Source organism: Bidens hawaiensis, unplaced genomic scaffold (genome assembly GCF_021521415.1).
Source record: "Bidens hawaiensis isolate Kalapana, Puna unplaced genomic scaffold, B.hawaiensis_p1.1 tig00002306_1, whole genome shotgun sequence".
Classification (NCBI taxonomy): domain Eukaryota; kingdom Viridiplantae; phylum Streptophyta; class Magnoliopsida; order Asterales; family Asteraceae; genus Bidens; species Bidens hawaiensis.
The window spans coordinates 1,244,152-1,266,251 of record NW_027491123.1 but is presented as its reverse complement, the minus strand read 5'-3'; the positions used below and the strand labels follow the sequence as shown (position 1 = coordinate 1,266,251).

The window sequence follows — 22,100 nt, the reverse complement described above, 5'->3', positions numbered from 1 at the left end:
TGTTGTTTATACATCCTTTAACATCCTTTCTGCTTATATATATGTGTATCAAAATGTAACATGTTTTCGAAATTTTGTATGCAGATGCTACTCCTTCGAACAATGGAAACGAACCGGAGGCTCAATCCGAAAATAGCTGCCATCCTCCCCCTCTAAACACTAGAACCCCTGCTACCGGTACTCAGAACCTAATGAGTTCAGTAGATGATGCTGTGTCTCATTATATTCAAGAATTGTACCTAATCGCCGACGTCCATGTAACACGTTCTATCCTATGATCCTATCCGTCCTTTTTGGTTAATACACTCTTAGGCATTTTTTTATTAGGGTTTTCGGCTTTTGACACAGGCGGAGCAGATGAAGGAGTGTGCTGAGAAGTTGAAGAGTCATTTCCAACGTGTGGAAAATGAACAGGGAAGCAAGGTGCAAAATGTTGCTGTGGGTGAGGGTAGCAGCCGATGTCCACCAACAAAGGCAGTTACATGCTGGAACTGCAAAACATTGTCTGCAACCATGGTGTGGAACCCGTGCGGACACATGTGTTTTTGTTATGAGTGTGACACCAAAGTTTCTGAGTGCCCAATTTGCAACAACAAGTTGTCAAGTTTCATGGCGAACCAGCCCTCAGCTTCATAAAGTAGTTTCCATATTTGAGATCGATTCGAACTAGTCCTTGGTTGTTTGTAATCTTTAAATTATTTATATGCAATCTTGGTTCATGCTGAATTAATTCTCTTGGTACTATTCCTAGACAATTTATAACCATAAATAACACAAAATTCAACTATTGAAGCTCTAATGATATCACAAACTTTACTTATTTCAGGATCACTAAGTAAGGATACATATATTAAAGTTCTAATGAACAAAATCAAGAGTCCTTTAAATATCTCATGGACACTACTTAATTAGAGAGTAAATGCATATCAAGATATGCTAATCTTGAACTAAACCATAAATAAAATTACAATAGTATAAATGGCATTTTCCACAAATCTTAAGGAGTTTAATGCTCCAAAGGATGATTTCGTAGCTACAATTTTATGGATTTTAGTGAAGAATAAATCCAAACATAAGAAAAACACTCAATCTGTATGTTTGCTTCTCCCAGTTAGAAGAATGCACCTAAACTTTGCAAGAAATCACCAGTGAGCACGCCAGTCGGCAGTGGGCTCTCGAACTATTTTTTTTTTAAAGTAGGGAGTGTTTAAAGTTAAGAGGTCTACAATCTACGTGAAAGGCTCGCCAAGGACTCAAGGTTCTGGTGTTGCCAAACTCCTTATGTGTTTTCACAAAGGCATGTGTCAACAACATATGACCCTGGCACTTGACAATACATGTGTGAATTCATATATCTCATGTGAATTAACATTTGTCCTTATTGGGAATAAAGAAGAAAACAACTGTACTACAACAACAAAAAGTATGGAATGTTAGCATTATCCAACCCAAGATCCAAAGAACCAGAAAGAGAACTAGATGTCATTCCAAATAAAATTTGATTAATGAAAGTATACTGAATGAATTAAGTACTAACGAATTGAAAACTTGATGATCGGATTGAACGAACACCTTAACTGATAAACAAGTAAGTTCAATTGTTCATCATAGAAATTGCAACATTACATAAACAATCTGATTGTTTCCTATTATTGTTATCGAACCGGCATCATCCAAGGGACACGAAGTTTCAGACTTGCCTGTTTAATATTTTGATATGATGCCGTTCAAATCAATTAAACCTAGATAGACCTCTGTCGACTGACCAGTTCGTTCGTTGGTTTATGGAACATAAACATGATTAAAAGATTTAGCTTGTTGATACTAAGCAAAAGTTCAGTACTCTAGGTAAGTAATGACATTGCCTTGATCATAATTACTATCTTTCTTAGCAATTATCTATACCACAACCAGATTCCTCATTTGAAGAAAAGCGATAATAGTCTTCAGTATCATCTCATGTTAGATTTGACGCAATCTTGATATCTTTGTTAACTCTGTCATTTATGCAAACATCACACATCCTTTTTTGGAAATCTGCCTCCTATATCGCTAGAAGTTCAAAGATTTTGTGTTGAAATTAAAGGGAAAACTATACTAATTCATCAAACCCTAATTTGATGGAAGATGGACGAAAAAAATGCATTTTCTTCTAACAATTCTAAAAGTTGTGTATGTTTTGACCACTCCAATGCCCAAGGCATCAGAAGATGAAACTCTGGAACAACAGAGAAGACGATTGTAAAAGTGGAAAAATGACGACTATATATGTCGCGGACATATATTGAATGGGATGTGTGATGCACTCTTTGATGTGTATCAAAATGTTGAGTCTGCTAAAGAATTGTGGGATTCTTTAGAAACCAAATATATGACAGAAGACAGATCTAGTAAAAAGTTTCTTGTAAGTAACTTCAACTCTTATAAGATGTCGGATAATAAGCCAATTATGGATAAATTTAATGAGTTACAACACATTCTTGGTCAGCTTGAACAACACAAGATGCACATGGATGAGTCAAATTGACCAAAAATGTGTTGCAACTCATTAAATTGATCCATGATTGGCTTATTATCCGACATCTTGTAAGAGTTGAAGTTACTTACAATAACTTTTTAATAGATGTGTCTTCTGCCAAATATTTGGTTTCTAAAGAATCACACAAATCCTTGGCAGACTCAGCATTTTGATACACATCAAAGAGTGCATCGCACATCCCATTCAATATATGTCCGCGGCATATATAGTTGTCATTTTTTCACTTTTTCAACCGTCTTCTCTGTTGTTCCAGAGTTTCATCTTTTGATGCCTCGGGAATTGGAGTGGTCAGAACATACACAGCTTTTAGAATTGTTAGAAGAAAATGCATTTTTTTCTTCCATTTTCTTAAAACCTGTCTCTCAAATTTTTCAAGTTTTGAAAATTTGTTAGACATATCCGTAATTGATTCCTCAACCATTAAATCTGAATTGAATCAGTTAGATAAATTAAAATTACAAATTCTATCAGATAGAATCTAATTTCAATTAACCATTGAATAAATTAAATACGAAATTAACCCATATTTGAATCAATTATCCCTGGAATGTCACGTTGATGTTCCATTCACCACAAATTGAAATTAGTGGACAATTAATTTGTTTCAATATCTTCAACATCAATGTAAAGTAACGAAATCGACAACAATAACCAATACCCAAACAAATGGTTTAATCTTTAAAGGGAAAACTATACTAATTCATCAAACCCTAATTTTATAAAGAAAATGGCCAGGTTGTTCTTGAAATCGATTACTATTTCAAATTAAACCATTTATGCACTTACAATTGATTTAATCGGATAAGATCAAGAAGATGAAAACAAGAAAATGAATTGAATTGATGATGAAGAAACCAGTGCTTCACAAAATCCTTTGTACGTCTGAATGGTCTGATGTCTGTAGGTTTGGTTCGCAATATGCATTGCGTATATATTCCCAAAAAACCGTTGATCAATATACATATTCACTTTATACCCCTTAAGTTTATTCCATGTTTCATAATTAGCCTACAACTTAACTAAGGTGCTGTTTGTTTTTTAAGACAAAAACTGTCTGCAATCTGATTTCATGTCTGCAACTGAAAATGTGGTCTGAAGGTCTGCAATCTGAAAATATAATACTGTTTGTTTTATAAACTGTGTATCGTCTGCATAAGCTAAAAATTAGTTACCTATCATACATATCACAGTAGTTAGAAGCCATTTAACGTCTGTAGACTAGTAAAATAGTTGGTGGTTGGCGGTGGACGGTGGTGGTGGTGGACGATGGGTGGTGGTGGTGATCGACGGTGGGTGGTGGGTGGTGGATGGTGTTGGTGGCGGACGGTGGGTGGTGGTGGTGGACGATGGTTGTGGCCGACGGGTGGGTGGGGGTGGCGGTGATGGACGGTGGTGGTGGGTGGTGGAAGGTGTTGGTGGCGGATGGTAGCTGGGGGTGGTGGGTGGTGGTGGTGGATGGTGGGTGGTGGTGGTGGACGATGGTTGTGGCCGACGGGTGGGTGGTGGTGGTGATGGATGGTGGTAGTGGTGGGTAGTGGTGGTGGTGAACGGTGGTGGTGGGTGGTGGATGGTGGTGGTGGTGGATGGTGGTGGTGGTGGTAGTGGACGGTGGTTGTGGCAGACGGTGAGTGGTGGTGGTGATGGACGGTGATGGTGGCAGACGGTGGGTGGTGGTGGCGGACGGTGGGTGGTGGTGGCGGCGCACGATGGGTGGTGGTGGTGTCGGACATTGGGTGTTGGTAGGATGTTAAGAAGTGTGAAGAAGTTAAACAATAGCTTCTTTTTTAAGACCATAAAAGCAGTTTGCAGATCTTATTTAAAAAAACAAACAGTCTTCAGAAGCTTATGTCTGCGCGTTCGCAGACATAAGCCTTATGCAGATGTTTTAAGCAAAAACAAACACCACCTAATATGTTTTATATATAATATAGTAACATGAATATGTACAGTTAGTTTCAGGATCAAATACAAATCATTCTTAACATGAAAATAGTGAGAATCAATTTGCTATTATTATTAGGTTTCACTACTAGAAAACTAAGCAATTGCTACCAAAACTTGCAACCAGAAAAAACAGTTGCAAAAATTGCAACCGCTTTGCGACCAGAATGAAACCGGTTGCAAAGTTTGCCACCGAAATCAAAACAGTCGCAAAGTTATAGACCAAACAAAATGCGGTGGCAAAACAGTTGCAAATATAGCGACCAAACATGAAACCGTCGGAGTTTTTGCAACGGCTTATTTTCGGTAGCATAGATAAAAAAACTTTGAACGTATATTTTATTCTAACTGTTCATGTTTTAAGATTACACAATCGCCATCTCATACCCTCGCCTTTCTCGTCTTCTCTCTCTCTCTCTACAATCTAGGGTGGGTTCCACCATCACTCAACTTCACTTCATCAATCTCCGCCACCAATTGACAACAATTCCGCCATCACAATCACTCGCCGGAGAATGAATGCTCGTGGATCAAATCAGAAGGCGATTAGGTTGTTAGCTGAGACGGGAGCGAAAATTGAAGAAGCTAAAGCTAAAGCTGCTTCCTGTGGCGCCGGTGGTTCTTCTCCGGCTTGCGCCGCCGACTTCACCACCGGCTCCTGCTGCGGTACGATGGACGAAGGAAGATTGTTCGATGCTGCTGATTCAGTTTTCGATCCGAATTTCAAGCCAATTTCTGATTTTCTATCCTAATTACATATTCGTTCAGGTTGTTAGATCAGCTCCGATATCTCTCAACAAATTGAAAGGTTCGTTAATTCATTCCACCTTTACTTTCAATTTGTGCATCGAGCAGGCTTATGAGACGTGTAATGTTAGTTTATCTTTTCAATTTTGCTAAAGGTTCGTTGCTGCTGATTCAATCAGGTTTTACTTAAATTAGATCTCAACTTAGACTGATTAGGTTTGAATTATAGGTCAATTCGTTCCACTATTGATTTCATTGATTTAGGTTTGATTACTTTATATATCTTGTGTATGGAAGCACTTTGATGCATGATTAAGATGATTATTTGTGGATTTAGCATATGGTAATAGATGGTTAATTAGTGAAATTTCATTGTATCCTTCTACTGAGTTTTCTGGACCTTGACTTTGTATAATATTAACATAAAACATGTAAGTGATGATTGAAAGTTGTTTCTATTTGATGAGTATTTGATGACTGATGTTTAGTTTTGGTTTTAATATTGCTTATGATGTGCAGGGGTTTCGTCTTGGTGTTATTTGTTTGCGAGTTTTATGTTGTATAGTTTGAAGATAATTGATATATTAATTATTAACTTGTGTGTATGCTTGATGGAGTATTTAAGTGAGAATATGTTCTATAGTTTATAATAAGTTATGTCAGTTGCTAAGTATTCGGATTAATAATAGTAGTTATGAACATGTAGACATTGGATACAGTAATATAATAATTGTGTTATCATGTAAACATTGAATACAGTTGTGAGTTGTGACCTGAAGAAGTGGTCATAAAGTTACACAACGTTTATGTGACGATTAGTCATTTGCTAGCTACTTTTCATCTTTTGCTGAAATACTTACTGTCCTTGCAGGTCAAAGTTGAACTTTTTGTGCTTTAAGCAGTGCAGAAAAGCAATCTCAGGATAATCAATCTAAACTTGACTTACGCAAATCAGGTCGGTCAATTTTGGGGCTAATCAGTTTGAATTTTTCCACAAGGCAATAGTGTTTTTGTCATGTTGCATTTATAGAAACAAACACATAATTCAATTTTTGATGATTGCTACCTATCTGTGATCCATTAAAATTTTTCATTAATATAATTTAGGTTCCCTTCGTTTTGTTACATTGTTATCAGTGGTATGCCATGTTTTGTAGTTGAATCAAATGTATTTCCTTCGTAGATTATGAGAATTTTTTTAAATATTGTAATTTTTACTGCATAGTTGCATGATAACTGATTCTGTTTCAGTTTTGTTTGCAGGTTTCGGTTACGCAGCTATCCGTTTGGTTACAACCAAATACATTTCTAAGGTTTGTTTATTTTGAGAAGTTTTCTTTAGTTAATTAGTTACACTGAATTAGTAGAATGTGTAGGTCTTTTAGTCTTGCTTATATTTTTACTGTTTAGTATTTAATGGGACTTGAACATGTAGCAGTTACACTGAATTAGTAGAATGTGTAGATCTTTTAGTCTTGCTTATATTTTTACTGTTTAGTATTTAATGAGACTTGAACATGTAGCATCACCAATTAGGTTAGCCTATAACTTAGTATTACTGTTTGTATTTTCTTTTTAGTTGGTAAGATTTATGCTAATGATATTAAGTTTCTTGTAATATCCTTGACTTAAGTTCTAACCTTTGAAGTCACCTTAACTCAACCGACTGCACCGTCAGTTACTCATGGCTCACGTATTTCACTGGTCATGTATAATATTATTATTAGATTAATCATTATTCATTTGTTGATTAAGCTATCGGTTTCTTTTTGCTAATGCAGTTTAGTGATGGTTTCACTGGTTGCAGCTGATCAAAGTTCTTATCTTGCTTTCAGCAGCATGGAAGACTGCATGAAAACACAAGGATCTTTGCGTTTTAGAGAATCTGGCTGCTGAAAAATCTGTCCGTTCAGGTTCGGTTTTAAATCTTTGAATTTTGAAAGTCCACATGAGGCCTGACTTTGGGATAATAGAAGACTTAAAGCCTCATGGTTTATATGAAGATACAAGCATCTTGGTCAGTTTGCTCCATTAGGAGGATCTGACGAGCGGTCCATGAGGAACAGAAGCGAAGACGACATTTTCAGATATCCAGGACTGTATTCATGTTCCTGAATGCGTTTACAAGAAATTGTGTGTATAGCTAGAATAGTATATTTGTTTATAGAATTCGAATAACACTTTGTATTGAACATCTTTGTTAGAAATTTTAGTTTTATTTGTGGGCGAATCCGTATATAAAAAATTGATTTTTTAATCTATTTGCAAAAGAATAGTTCCACTGAATTGCGACAAAAATAATATGGTCGCAAAACTGTCTGAAGCGAGCAAGCGCAGGTTGGTTGCAAAAAGTGGTGGCAAATGAAGAATTGCGACCGCAGCACCGGTTGCACAATTTGCGACGGCAGCACCGGTAGCAAGACTTGCGACCGCTTCACCGGTAGCAAGATTTGTGACGGCAGCGCAGTCGGAAGTGTAACTGTCGCAATAGAGCAATTGCGACCTGCGTTTTTCCGACAACAATTTTCAGTTGCAAAACGGTCGCAACAAGGCAATTGCAACCGTTTTCCGACCAAAATGGCGGTCGCAAATGCTTAGTTTTCTAGTAGTGTTTGTTTTTATAAGTGTTTGCTGTTATTTTTTGTTCGTATTTGCTGATTCCAATTATGAGACGTTATAAGTATTTCCTGATTTATATTTTGTTATTTTTTGGTTTGTTCTTATGTTGTTATAAGTATTTACTGTTATTATTTTATTGCTAATTTTGATTCTTTTGTTGTTATTATTAGGGGTTTTTCTTTGTTATTATAAAACATTACTTATGTAGATTGGTATTGTTTCCTGGGTTCTCATTTTTGATAGATTGATATTGTTTCTTACATTCTCATTTTAAAATCATTTTGTGCATGAACCTTCCCTGTATATTTTGTATAAGCCAATATAACTAAAATTCCAACATTTTGATTTATGCACGTGTTGACATGCAAGACATTATAGTTTCGGAGGCCCTAATCAAACTACATGCCCTAAATCAGTATGATTATTCAGGTTGATTTCTTATTCCATTAATGTTGTCCATCAAACCTTTTGTGAGATTGGATATTTCGAAAATTTGTCAAAAGGGCAACCGCATGTCTGCATGACACAAAATCTTTGGACCGCTTGTGAAATGTCTTGTTACAACGAGTTATGATTATTTTTTATGTCAAGTAGGTAAGAATAATATTCGAATTTGATTCTAGTAAATGTAGCACACGCATCATGGTTTGAATAAGAATCTAAAACTTAACGACTCAATCACACTTTCTTTTGAGCAGATTTTAGGCAAACGTAATTAATCAAGTCTTGTCCATAATATTGCCAATGTATCCCATATTCATAATGAGTTCCATTGAACAAGAATTAAGATCAAACTGTCAAACTTGAACATATTCGGCGCATTCGATTTTTTAAAACTTCATAGGGTAAACAATCTTAGCAATTTTAAAAGGCTAGCTACATCTTTCTGCCATCTTCAAAGAAGCGAAGAACCATTGTGCATACTTATCAGAAAAACACAGGACTCACACATAAAGTCAGCTCCCCAAGTTTCCCCGCAAAAGGACCTTCTTGTACTTAAAAGGAGAACCACTTTACTAGGAGAATATTCACTTGAAGTTCCTACCATTGGGTTAATTAGCTTTAAGCCAGGGTTATGTCTTTCCTAAACCAAAACCATGATTCAAACTTGAGCTTAAATACCTCTCATGTTTCTTTCCCAATTACTTAAACCCTAATTGATTCGTCATTTTTTTTGCGGCAAATAAAACGTAGTTATGTACATAAAATTGCGCTATATATCGCTATATAAATAACCCTAACTTGGTAAACATATATTTCTTGGTTACTACGTTTAGGTGAATCAATAAATATATGTTTGCCAAGCTAGCGCTTATTCATACGACAAGATAGATTGTAAATCAAGATTTTTGAACTATATTTTGTTAATTATAATATTGAGAGTTATCCGGTATATTCTTCTTGTTTGTTTATCGTTTGTACGTGTTCGTATCGATTCAACCCTTGAGCTCTTTGCTAGTGTTTTCTAATAATATGCACTCATTTTTCTTATTTTAGTTAGATAATATCAATTCTATTATAGAAATATTACTAAGATAGTTATTGCATGCCACTTTGTTTGAAATAGCAAACAACATCAAGAACTCCACCCAAAGTAACCAAATTAAAATTCCATACATGAAATTCACTCCAACATCACCTCTTATCATTACCAATAAATACTCATCTTCACTTTCTAAATTAATCCCACAACTTCATTATCATCCATCGTTAACCAATAATCTTGCATGAAATCACCACCACCTCCTCCTCCTCATCACCATCACCCCACAACCACCGCTTTTTTGCGCTATGATGTTGTGAAATCGAAAGAAAACAATGGATCAACCACCCAGGGCAAGACTCCGTCTTGTCCTATTCATTTTAGTGATTGCATCAGTAATTTCTGTCATTTGTTTTGAATCCAATAGAGCTTGGTCGGGATCAATTGCCCGAATAACTTACGATTTCAATTCGGGTATAACCACTTTGGTCATGGTAGGCTTATATATGTATAACCTCATTCCCACCTCACTCATTTTTTCAAATTTGATGTTCCATTATTTTTAACCGAGTTTTACAATCATCGGCTAATTAATGTTTGCAGCAACCTAGACACTATGACGGTTTAGAAGAGGCGTTGGCTGGAGCCGCAACACGATTTAAAACGGTGATTCTAACAATGGTGAATAAGGCCTACGTTGAGGGAGGCAAAGCAATGCTTGACATATTTTTGGATGGGAGAAAACACGCGGTCACTTGTTAATCATCTTTTGATCATTGCGGTTGATCAAACCGCGTATGAACGATGCATGTTTCGTGGATTACATTGTTACAAACTGAAGATGGATGGTGTTGATTTCGTTGGCGAGAAGATGTACATGTCAGATGATTTCATCAAGATGATGTGGGAAAGAACACTTTTTCTTGGAGAAGTTCTTAAGCTTGGATACAACTTCATATTCACGGTAACAATAATTAATCCATCCTAATTACATACCTAATTACTTTTATAGTTACTTTGATAGTTGATATAGTTTTTGGGGTGAAATCCACATAATAGTTACTAGTTTTCTCAAATGTTCCTCTAAACTAAACATTAATTATGTGTTCCAATCTTCTAAATCTTTTATAAAATTTAGTTTTATTTATTTGTTTTGTAATCTTTTATTTTGAATTAAGTGACCTAACTGGAACTTCTTGATTATTTTTCAAGATTAAATCAGAATATGAGACAAAGTGAATAAAAATCACTAATTATATAATAAAAAATTTTCGTAACTTTTCAATTTTATTTGGAAACATTAAAAGCTATTACTAAAGAGTAATCAAGATTAATAAATATTTTATTTATCACTTAATTTGAAAACTAAACTAATAATTACAGTTCCATACCTGATTCATCCAATGACACCATCAATGAGGAAATCCATCACTATGGGAAAAACCCTTAAGTGGGGTTTCAATGTGGTGTAATGGTAAGGAGTTTGGGTTTCTCAATGGAGACCCAAGTTCAATTCTCACTTACAACACTTTGGGGGGACATGGGTGGCTTAGTGAAGGAGGACTGAGATCTTTGTGATCTCCAGTTCAATCCTAAGGGCATCCGGGTTTTACCACCAGTGGGCTTTCGGTCGGGTGGGTTTTCTCCACAACTGGAGATAACCTGGAGGCCCTTAAGGGCTCCGTACGGCTGGGTTGAGCCAGCTAGCGGTGGCCTTTAGCCATTGGGTCACCCCGTACGGAGTATGGGTGTGTTTTTTAACCGTACCCGAATCGAAGCGACCCGATACCCGAATAACCCGAACCGAATTCACCCGAACCGATTAAGCTCCTAACCCGAATCCGAGATAAAATAACCGGGTCGGTATTTGGGTTGAAATACCCAAATTCGGATTGACCCGAATAACCCGAAGTATAATACATCGATGCATGTATCCCTAATTTTTATAGGGTAGTTTAGCGGTGAAGTAACACATTGACCTCATGTATTCTTGTTCGATTGTCCTCAATACTCCGATAATATTGGATTTATCACATCCCAATGCATTAATGACCATAAAGCATGTTGAGAATGTATATTCAGTTTAAAAACTTAAATAGTATAGTATTTAAACCAATATATATTGAGTATGTTTCTTCAATCTACACAAGTATTGATCCACATACTACAACACTCTTTCATCCGGTCTAGTGCATGCTTGTTATAAATTTCATGCTTTGCTAAATAATATATGTTATTGTTGAATGTGGTTGTATACTATGGTTTTATAACGGCTTGGAATAAGTTTTTTAATTTATAATATTGTCAAAGGTGGGTATATTTTTTTAATTTGTTAAACCCGAAACTCGAACAAACCGAATTTATTTGGGTCGACTCTTGGGTCAATTAGTTTTGAGCTCAAACCCGAACAAACCAACCCAAACAACCTGAAACCCGAATAAATAACCCAAAGAACACCCCTAGTACGGAGTACCTAGGCGTTCAATGTTTGTTGGCTGTTAAAAAAAAACTAACATTTATAAAAAAAAAACTTGAGAAGACTAGAACATCTAATGAAACTTCAGTAACTTTTTTTTTAAATTGAGTAATTTTAGTACAAAATTTCGGAAACCTGTTGAATAGAGTTTGAAATGACCTCCAATACCAGAGTGGGTCTTTCTGAGACGGTATGCTAACCTTCCATACTAATTTTGACGTTCCATATCTGACTCACCCAATGACACCATCCATGAGAAAATCCACCACTATGGAAAAAACCCTTAAGTCGGGTTTCGAACATGAGACCTACCTTAGGGATTCTAAACCTTAAGCATCACCGACTCATCCCATGCCATTTAACCAAAAGATCAATTGTTGGAAATCCCGATTAATATTAGATACAATTTTCCTTTTGTATAGTTCATCTTGAAACTTTTTAAAAAAAATGAGGTCATAAAAGTAAATGTTACATTGCTCAAAACGTAATAATTAGTTAAAGGTGCGACTCTCGAATATTAGATAATTCCTCTTTAAGTAAATATGAATAAAACATCAATTGTGGATCATTATAACTTACCATTTACTTTTGGTAAGTTAATCAAATTCATGAGGTTAACTAATAGTCACATTGAAACTATTGACATAAAATAGTATATTATAAAACATATCTTGGTTTGTTTGCTTGTTGATTTAGATATTTACGTTGGCTTATAGGATACAGATGTATTATGGCTAAGAGATCCGTTTCCACGGCTAAACCTACATGATAGCATAGATCTTGAGATCAGTGTCGACGAGTTCAACGGCGACCAATGGCCAGAAAAGGGCCAGAGGATCAACACGGGTTTCTACATGATCAAATCAAATAACAGGACGATCACTTTGTTCGACGAATGGTACGCAAGAAAGGACAACTCAACTGGGATGAAAGAACAAGATGTTCTTGTTGAACTTATGAGGAAAGGTGCTTTTAAAAGGCTGGACCTTGATGTTAGGTTCTTGGACACAGTTTTCTTCAGTGGATTTTGTGAAGCTAGTAGGGACGTTAGGGCGGTTGTAACGGTTCATGCGAATTGTTGTCGTAGTATCAAAGCCAAAGTGCAGGATTTGAAGAAGATTATGCATGATTGGCAGAGGTTTAAGGCCTTGCCTGTTGATCAGACTTTGCAATTTGAATGGTCAAATCATTCTGCTTGTTTGGAGTCATGGAGACAATGAGTTCTAGACACTTTAGGATTTGGTTTTTGGTTTTTCATATTAGTGATTGGTCAACTTTCCCACTTTGTGTAGGATTTATTAACTTAGAAGAAACTTGTAGAGTGAAACAAAAAATGTTTTGTGTATAGATAACTTTTAGCACCTGTTTTGATAGCATATCAAAAATATTTAAGCTTCACACCAACTATTGTAACACTCACAATGACTATGAAATATTTATGAGTTATATAGAGATTTATACCCGGGTTTGTGTTTCACCATGAGAGAGTTTGCAACGAACCAAACTATGCTCAAAACTGAAGAAACATGATTTTTTTTTTGAAGGGCCGATCAAAAATGAATGAGATCGATGTTGAAAATTGTGAATTATTACAAGAAAGGAACAAGGTTGAATATGCTAAATGCTAAACTACAGCTAAAATACAAAATAAACTGAAAATTATGGAAGGTGATGATGTCTAGCAATGAGCCTTGTGCTGAAATGTATGGTTTAAAAACAGTATAGATATTGGTTCACACAAGTGGAGGTACCGGCTGGTGGCGACAGTTAAGGTGCCAATAGCAGCGAGTGTGGCGTGCAGTGGTAGCAGTGGTGGTGTCGTCAATGGCAGTGGCTGAGGCAATAACGGGTAGTGTCGACATCAGTTGTGGTAGTGGTGCCAGTTTCTTTGGCAATGGTGATGTCGACGACAACCAGTATGTGATGGAAACAAACAATGGTAATGTGTTGTGCTAACCCATATAAACCAATTAAGTTAAGTTTTATGATTTTGTCTCGTTTCAACCGATTGTCTAATTTTAGTTGACCCTAGGGATGAGCAGAAAACTGAATTAACCGACCTATAACTAATTTAACCGAAATAACCAAACCGAACCTAACACTGACATTTTAGTTTCGGTGGAGCCTAATAACCGAATCAAACTGCATCGAGCACACCCATAGTTGACCCAAATGAATTCTTATGCATCCCTTTATGTTTACAAATCAACCAATTCAACAAGGATGGGGTTGTGATTGACTGATTTCCAAATACTAGCTACCAATAATAATCATTTAAAGAACACACCCAGTTCCCATAAATGTGTTAATAATGACCATCTCATATTTCTTTTTTTCAGAGATGGAGAGAGATAATAGCAAAAACATGTGATGGTATTGATCAATAAATACAACAGGACACCTCTCTGTCACCCTTCAAAATCCCCCCTGTCTCTCTATATACACATATTTTCAATTTGCATTATCAAACATACCAACAAGATATCAAACAAAAAAAAGGGTGAAATGGTAAGACTTATATTTCTCATTGTTCTAAACACATTCTTGATATCTTTTCACCCAATCCTATCGGATGACACCATACCGATCCCAAAAGAGCCAGACATCATTCAAAGTTGGTTTGACGAAAATGTAAAACCCTTAGAAGCCCGAAAAGGGACTCTTGAACCAGCCCTAGAGGCTGCAGAGGCCAAGCCCAAAATTATAAGGGTCATGAAGTCGGGTGGTGGAGATTTCAAAACAATTGAAGAAGCAGTAGGAAGCATTCCAGAAAAGAATGAGAAACGAGTTATAGTGTGTATTGGGCCCGGAGAATACACCGAGAAGATTAAGATGGAAAGGGGTAAGAAGTTCGTTACGTTCTTGGGAGACCCGAAAGATATGCCTACCTTGGTCTTTAATGGAAATGCTGCAAAGTATACCACGGTGGAAAGCGGGACATTAACCGTCGATGGTGATTATTTTGTCGCTGCTAATTTGCACATTAAGGTCGGTTAGCCGCATTTTACATTAGTGTTCTTCAAAAAAGAAAATCGCATTCGTGCATGTAGAAGGCGGCAGTTTTGACCCAAATAATAAACTAGTCGATATAGTTTATGCTAACGGGCCTAACAGTGTATAGCTTATTTAAAAAATAAATTAGGGGCGTGCATGAAACACAATTTTTTTGCCCGGGTTTCGTTTTGATTTTGCTTGTAACTAAAACTGAAAGAATCTAACCAATCTGAATTTACGGATTTGCATTTTAAATTTTGAATGCCAAGTAACTTCTAAGAATGTAATAATTAATGTAACCCAAATGTATAAGAATCAATTATTCATTAACTTTTTTTTAACAGCAAACAATTATTAGCTAATGAAAAATTTTAGACCCAAATCCATTTTGGGCCATTTTTTCTTTTTGCTCAAAAATATCAATTCTATATGGTAGAACCAAAATAACCAAAACGAAGCCAAAAAGTTTTTGAAAAAACTTTCGGTTTTTGGTTAAAACTTGAGCCCAAAACTGACTCATACACGCCCTTAAATTAAATTATTACTGAGATTATCCAAATTTGTTTTGACATAACAAATAATCCAAATTTGTTTTGACATAGCAAATGCTTTTGTTAAAAGTGAAAAACAAATTACCTGGATTTGTTTTGACCGGCCACCAACACACGTGTTTAACATAGCATGCATCTCTATGCATGCATACAATGTTTTGTTTTTAAGACGTGTTTGGAACATACAGAATTCAAGCCCAAGACCTGATGGTAAAATGCAAGGAGCTCAAGCAGCAGCAATGAGGATAGGAGGGGACATGGCTACATTTTACAATGTAAGATTTTACGGGTTTCAAGATACATTCTGCGATGATCGTGGCCGCCATTTCTTTAAAGATTGTTACATTGAAGGCACTGCTGATTTCATCTTCGGTAATGGAAAATCTATCTATCTGGTAAGCAAGTGGTTGTGATGTAACAAGTTCTTAATATTATTTCATTTTATAATTATTTTTTCTAAAGAACACTTTTGGGTTTGCAGAACACGGAAGTGCATTGCATTACAGGAGAATTGGCATCATGGATAACCGCTCATGCACGTGAAATGGCTGAATCGGAAACCGGGTATGTTTTCGTGCATTGTCGTTTGACGGGAGATGGAAAAGGGTGGTTCTTAGGTAGAGCATGGAAGAAGTTTTCAAAGGTGGTGTTTATTTACTCAGACTTCAGTCAAAGCGTTGACCCTAAAGCGTGGGATTCTAATAAACAGCCTTCACCAGAAACGTAAGTTAACATAATTGGTTGAACGAAAACGAGTCAAAAGACTAGTTTTGGTTTTCGGTAAGCTCAATTGACCTGAATTCATTTTGATCCGTGTATAATTTGAGCATCTTGCAGAATATCTCATTTAACTTGTGTTTTTTTTATGCAAAATAACGACCGTCTCGTTAATGTTTTTGTAGGAACATATTCTTCGGGGAATTTGGTAATACAGGACCAAGTGCAGTAACGGACGGGAGAGAACCATATGTAAAAAAGCTTACACTTGAAGAGGCTAAACCGTTTATCAGCCTTTCCTATATTGAGGGTTCTAAATGGCTTCTTCCTCCCCCAAAACCACCTCAAACATTGAAGATCAAGAGAATGTATATGTAATATATAAATATATAAATACATATACACTGTAGGAGGGAGTGTATGTATGTACATTTGTTTTTTGTTTTTATTTGTAAGCAAATGTAAGAATAAGAAGGGGACAAACACATAGGCTTGTTTCCTTAACTCATACTTAATAGGGAATATATATTAGGGAAAAGTATGTGTGCAACAAACTTTAAAAACGATTAGGTGCAGTAAGGGTAAATTAAGGGGTAATTGTGTTAATGCAAATACTTTTAAAGGCTAAATTGTAAATTTGTATTATATTGTTTGTTTATTTGTCTTGTTGCACACAGCTTATTGGTGTTAACAATAACTGCAAAAATTTTGTATCCCAAAACACCAAAAGAAGAGGGCAAGCGGTAAACTCTATGTTTGCATTGTTCTCTTATCACAATGTTGTTTAATTATTATTTGAAGCTCACAAGAATTTGTTTTTTGGACTATGAAAGATTATGGGTTCTGGGTTCAAAAGCATGTTAAAGTGCATACAATCTTGGAAAATAAATCTAGGGAAGAAGGTTGGGGAATTTGGCAAATGGAAGCAATAGTACATAATGATACAAGATCTAAGACTAAAGAAATTGTATTAGTGTGACCTCATAAAAGCATTGCCGGTTTTGGCCACACGCAGAATGGCTTGATTAATACGGCCGGTACCTCATTGGCCTCCTAGCTCTAGGAATCCTTCTGCAAAGTAACAAAATTCAAGCTGATTACAAAACTCATATTATATCAATATTGAATAAGTTATAATAAGTTAAAAGGATTTTGTGAATTAACAAAATTCGACCTCTTGGACTTTGACCAAAAAAGGCTCATTCATAAGTAAGCGGGTTGAAATTGCATAATGTTACACAGCTACACAGCTAGGAGTGTAAACGAGCCAAGCCACTTGTGAGCTACTCGAGACTGGCTAGTCAAAAGCTCAAATCAAGCTGAGCTTAAACCAGCTCAGGCCTATAAATAAATTTATTTAATATTTAATAAATGAGCCAGAGCCAGAACCATAGCCCGAGCTTCACTAATCGAGCTTGAGCTGGCTCACAAACCTAAAAGTGCCTATTATTTATGTAACTTTTATTTAATGCATATTTAATATATATTTATTTAATAATCATTATTATATTAATTATGATACAAATAACTGTATTCTTATATAAATAATTATAACTTCAGAATAAATAATAAACTAGCCGAGCCCAAAACAAGCCGAGTACAAGCTCAAGCATTCCGTAAGTAAAACGAGCCGGAGCTGAGCTCAAGCCTAGTCAAGCTCGGCTCTGCTTGTTTACACTCTCTGTAAGTAAAATGATCCAAGCTCGAGCCTAATGAGGATAAATTCAGATACACACCCGTAACCATACGGAGAGTACATTGGTGGGCCAGCCATGTAAGGCCTACGTGAAGGGAATCCAAAATATGGGTTGGGCCGCCTCCCTCTAAACTGTTTCATCCCAGGAACATTAGTTCGTTTAGCAGCAACCTGAACGAGTCAAATCGATTTATAAAAATTTGAAACCCGGATTTGATAATATTGCAAAGTTAATATAGTAATAAAATTAAGACCTTGGGCTGACGACCATGCAACTCTGATTCGTTCAGAAGGACAGCATTCTGAACAGCTTCGAGTTCCAAGAATTCCACATATGCAAAACCTTTTGGCTGACCAAATTTGTCTGTTAATATTGTCACCCTGTTCACGGTTCCACATGATTGAAAATGCTGCTGAACCTCCTCAGGTGTACACGCATAATCCACCTGGAGTTTATACAGACAATGTTAGTATCAATATAAGATATTGAACGACTTTAACTATCTTGTAGCGAATTAAAAAAAAACAGAATTATTGATTAAAATCTAAATATGAAAAAATAATACAACAATATTCTTAGTTTTCTGTGCACCATGTCAAGTGAAAAGTACATTAAAATAAAATAAGGTGAAAGGATATAGAACCTCACATTACCAACATATATGGAACGGGCATCGGCCTCCTCTTTTTCAGCCTGAGTTGCAGAAGCACCAGAAGAATCATCTAAACATGCCCATAATCAAAAGAACAGAGATTATGTTAGTACAAATAATAAATTAACAGTTTATAACAGTTTAGTATGTTCATATAAAGCTTGATTGCAAGCCAAAAATTGTGTTGTAACTTGTAACTGCTAATATAAAGATTTTGCAACATTACCTATTCATGAATATTTCATTAGTCCTTTACAACAGTTATTAATATTCTTCAAAGTTCAAATTACTATCTAAGGTATACTGCAAAATGCATGAGCAAATAACATATTTCAAAATTTTCTACCATCAGCTCAATTTATAAAAGCACCTATGTATGCAAAGCCTCTCATCTTGTCAGCTAAACTTATCATTCCTGCTAAAATTAAAATGTTAATACCAGGATCTGCCTATGGTTAGGTGATATCAACTGTTGGTAAAAATGTTTTCTTCTGTTTTACGATCTCAAAAAAGAACTACTGATTAAATACATAGTCCATAATATTGACCATCAAATATGACTACCCCCACAAACACACACAATGTACGTGGTGATTTTTCATTTTAGCTTGAATCTTGAAATTAGGTCAAACGGCACTAATTTTGCTTAACTTGACTTTCCTGCATTTACCTAGTAAGTAGAAAACGACTAGAGATATCCTCCAGAACCTTGGAGTTCATCTAGCTAGATTTTGAATAAAAAACAAACCTAGCATGGAAATGATATTTCTAACAAAGAGCCTAATCCAACATAGCAAGTGCTTAATTCTGATTACCTTATACATTCACAGTCTTCTAAGGTTGCAGTTATCAATGACATTACGCTTGTAGTTTTAAAGAGAAGAGCAAGGTAACAAGTCTCATCCCAACAATAAAAGTTTTAGAAGTCCCAAAATATTAATATATAATATAAAAAATTAACAAACTGCTATTTTGATTTGTAGTTTAACAAAGATCTTATTGCATCAGTTTTCGCTTACAAAGAGTTTAACTAGTAAGAAACATTGTTCAAATATAAAATCTTTCACAAAAAAAGAATGCAAACTCAAACTATTCATGTAAATTATGTCAACAGTCTACCTACACGTTACATGATCAAACCACGCATACGAAGACATGACATAGTTGCTTCTCACTGCTATTTGAGTCTTAAAGCAAGCTTTTCACTATTACAAAGGCTCTTAAGAGTTCACTCAAACACTCCGGAACAACCCTTGCTCTTTAAACCGAATCAGGGTTGGGAAAATTGGAACAAATCGCTGCCTAGTCAGTAGTCGGAGGTCAGCCGACTAATTTAATTTTTAGTTAATCAGCCGAATTGGTCGCTAATCAGCCAAATCACCACTAGTCAGATCTAGTCGGACTAAACCGCCCCTAGCCGGACCAAACCGCTGGCCAATTTCTGACCAAACTCTGTAAATTACATATAAAAATGTGTGTGTGTGTGCATATATATAACTGAATTTACATATAAAAATCCCAATTCTATTAACCCTGGTTAATCGCTAATAGGTATCCCACTGGCCAACTAGTGCCTGGTAAGTTCTACAACACTGAACCTGGTATCAGTGTCACAACTTCAATAACTTTCACTAATATCGGTTATGATTACTGGTCACTAGCTCATAGTTCATACCAATTCATAGTTAATACCAATAACAAAGTAATATAACATTATAGCCTTAACTACCACCACTGCACCAGACATAGACATAATTCTCATCATCTAGGGCAAATATATCAAAATTAAACACAAAAACCTTGAGCTGATCCCATCTCCTTCTCAACTTTCGCCTGCATTTCTCGTAGCGCACCGGCTTCTTCTTCAATCTCCTTCAATCTCTTCTTCATATCCTCCAATTCCTGAATCCACAAACAAAAACAATACAAAAACATAATATAAATTAAATTAGGGCTTTAACTCACTTCACACGAACGCATTCAATCGCTAATTAATATCAAAACACTGTAATTGAAAGAAACATGATACAGACCTTGGAGTTATTGTTTTCATCGCCTTCCAATTCGCTTCGGGACATCTCGATATCGGCGTCCATGTCTCCTTCGTCTGGAATGTCTCCGCCGTAGACTTCGTGCTCTTGATCTTGCTCTGCTGTGTGATCCATGGCAGTAGTGTCCGATCTGGTGGTTTGATGTTAGGGTTTTGAATGTTAGTGGTGAGAGTGGTTGATTGATGATTGAGAAATGAGATGATGGTGATGGTGATGGTGATGGTGATGGTTAAGGGCAATACTGTCATTTTTCTGTTTCCTAGGGGTGCTTTTAGAATTTTTATCTGGGCTTGGGCTGGGTTGTAGACTTTTATTTGACCTGTTAAAATTCGGCTCAAGCCCAAACAATTTTCAAGTAAAACTAAAGGTGGAAAAAAAAAACCGAACCCAGAACCGGACAGCAAAAAAAAACCTGAAATCGGGTTTTTTATACCTGGGTTTTTAATACCCGACCCTACCCGTAGGATACGGATATACGGATAGGGTATGCATTTAAGTACCAAAACCCGTACCCGGAACCGGACCCGATTTGTACTGGGTAATACCCGAAAACCCGAACTGGGAGGTTTTTCAAATACCCAAAATCGGGTTTTTCAAATACCTGATCTATACCCGATATTACCCAAAAATACCTAGAAAAATAATCCTAAAAGGTGCAACCCCTAAAAAAATCCAATATACCGAAAAATACCAAAAAAAAACACGAAAAAACACAAAAAAAAGGTTATTTTCAATACCCGGAAATAAAATAGGGTATTCAAATACTCGGTTATATATCTGACCCGAACCCGATACATAGGGTATAGTTTTTAAAGACAATACCCCGACCAGAACCGACTCGGGTATTGCCAATATCCGGTCATACCCGAACCCAGTTCCATACCCGAAACTAGGTATTTGAAAACCCCGATTTGTGCACCTCTAAGTAAAACTAATGATAAGATTAGAGGTCATAAAATACCCAGTCCCGGACCCGACCCGGTTCCTACCCGTACTCTACCCACGGATCCGACCTGGTATAGGATTTCTCCCTAGAGCCCGTACCCGAAGCCATAACCGGCACGGACACGCTAGAACCGGAAACGGAATTACTCGGTCAAAACCCGACCCTACCCTACCCGAAACCCGAAAAAACCCCGAAAAACCCGGTCAAATACCCGACTATACCCGGAACTAATTCCTACCCGGTTCCGATTTCTGAAAATATCTGATTTGTACACCTCTAGATAAGATGATATCTGGCTCAACGGTATGTAGATGTGTTATAAGGTGAGTTCAGGGTTCGAGTTCTGTTATAGATATTGTCGAAGCACGAAACGAATCTAACCTGATCCATGACGATGCTTCCACGGATTTTCGAGATGAACGAACCACGTCTTGATCTTCTTCTTCCTCGGCTGCGCCGGTGTCTTGATCTTCTTCCTCTACGGCGGCGCCGGTGATCTGCAACTGTGAGACCTGCGATGGCTTTTCTGGGGGTGTGGAGGCGACTGCTAAGATATCATGAGGATTTCTTGTTCACAGACACAAAAAGTGATGGTGGCTCTTACTGAGCATGACCCCCTGATAAGGAGGTGGAGACCTCCTTATATAGAGTCTCATGGCCACCATCATGGTACCCTAATGGGCCTAG

General features: G+C 36.5%; 2 protein-coding genes and 1 pseudogene across 2 annotated transcripts; 2 read left to right on the top strand and 1 right to left on the bottom strand.

Annotated features, from left to right (window-relative positions):
* The first annotated feature begins 9,664 nt into the window (after window positions 1-9,664).
* On the top strand, window positions 9,665-13,052 carry LOC143615707 (uncharacterized protein At1g28695-like; annotated as a pseudogene).
* A 1,258-nt stretch (window positions 13,053-14,310) lies between these two features.
* Window positions 14,311-16,657, top strand: LOC143616403 (pectinesterase 1-like). Its single transcript, XM_077089240.1, has 4 exons — window positions 14,311-14,793; window positions 15,539-15,745; window positions 15,832-16,073; window positions 16,253-16,657. Exons 1-4 carry the CDS (start codon window positions 14,311-14,313, stop codon window positions 16,443-16,445), a joined length of 1,125 nt encoding a protein of 374 aa, XP_076945355.1. The 3' UTR covers window positions 16,446-16,657.
* A 212-nt stretch (window positions 16,658-16,869) lies between these two features.
* Window positions 16,870-20,668, bottom strand: LOC143616393 (polyadenylate-binding protein 2-like). Its single transcript, XM_077089233.1, has 6 exons — window positions 20,450-20,668; window positions 20,216-20,318; window positions 18,413-18,486; window positions 18,018-18,209; window positions 17,804-17,934; window positions 16,870-17,138 (listed from the first exon to the last, which is right to left on the bottom strand). Exons 1-6 carry the CDS (start codon window positions 20,579-20,581, stop codon window positions 17,093-17,095), a joined length of 678 nt encoding a protein of 225 aa, XP_076945348.1. The 5' UTR covers window positions 20,582-20,668; the 3' UTR covers window positions 16,870-17,092.
* Window positions 20,669-22,100: the final 1,432 nt, after the last annotated feature.

Bases quoted from the DNA above. Each gene is read 5' to 3' on its own strand.
- LOC143616403 (XM_077089240.1), top strand. From the start codon at position 14,311: ATGGTAAGACTTATATTTCTCATTGTTCTAAACACATTCTTGATATCT. The intron at 14,794-15,538 runs GTCGGTTAGCCG...TGGAACATACAG, and splicing joins CTGCTAATTTGCACATTAAG to AATTCAAGCCCAAGACCTGA. The intron at 15,746-15,831 runs GTAAGCAAGTGG...TTGGGTTTGCAG, and splicing joins ATGGAAAATCTATCTATCTG to AACACGGAAGTGCATTGCAT.
- LOC143616393 (XM_077089233.1), bottom strand. From the start codon at position 20,581: ATGGATCACACAGCAGAGCAAGATCAAGAGCACGAAGTCTACGGCGGA. The intron at 20,319-20,449 runs GTCTGTATCATG...TTGTGGATTCAG, and splicing joins ATGAAAACAATAACTCCAAG to GAATTGGAGGATATGAAGAA. The intron at 17,935-18,017 runs GTCTTAATTTTA...TGACTCGTTCAG, and splicing joins TGCATGGTCGTCAGCCCAAG to GTTGCTGCTAAACGAACTAA.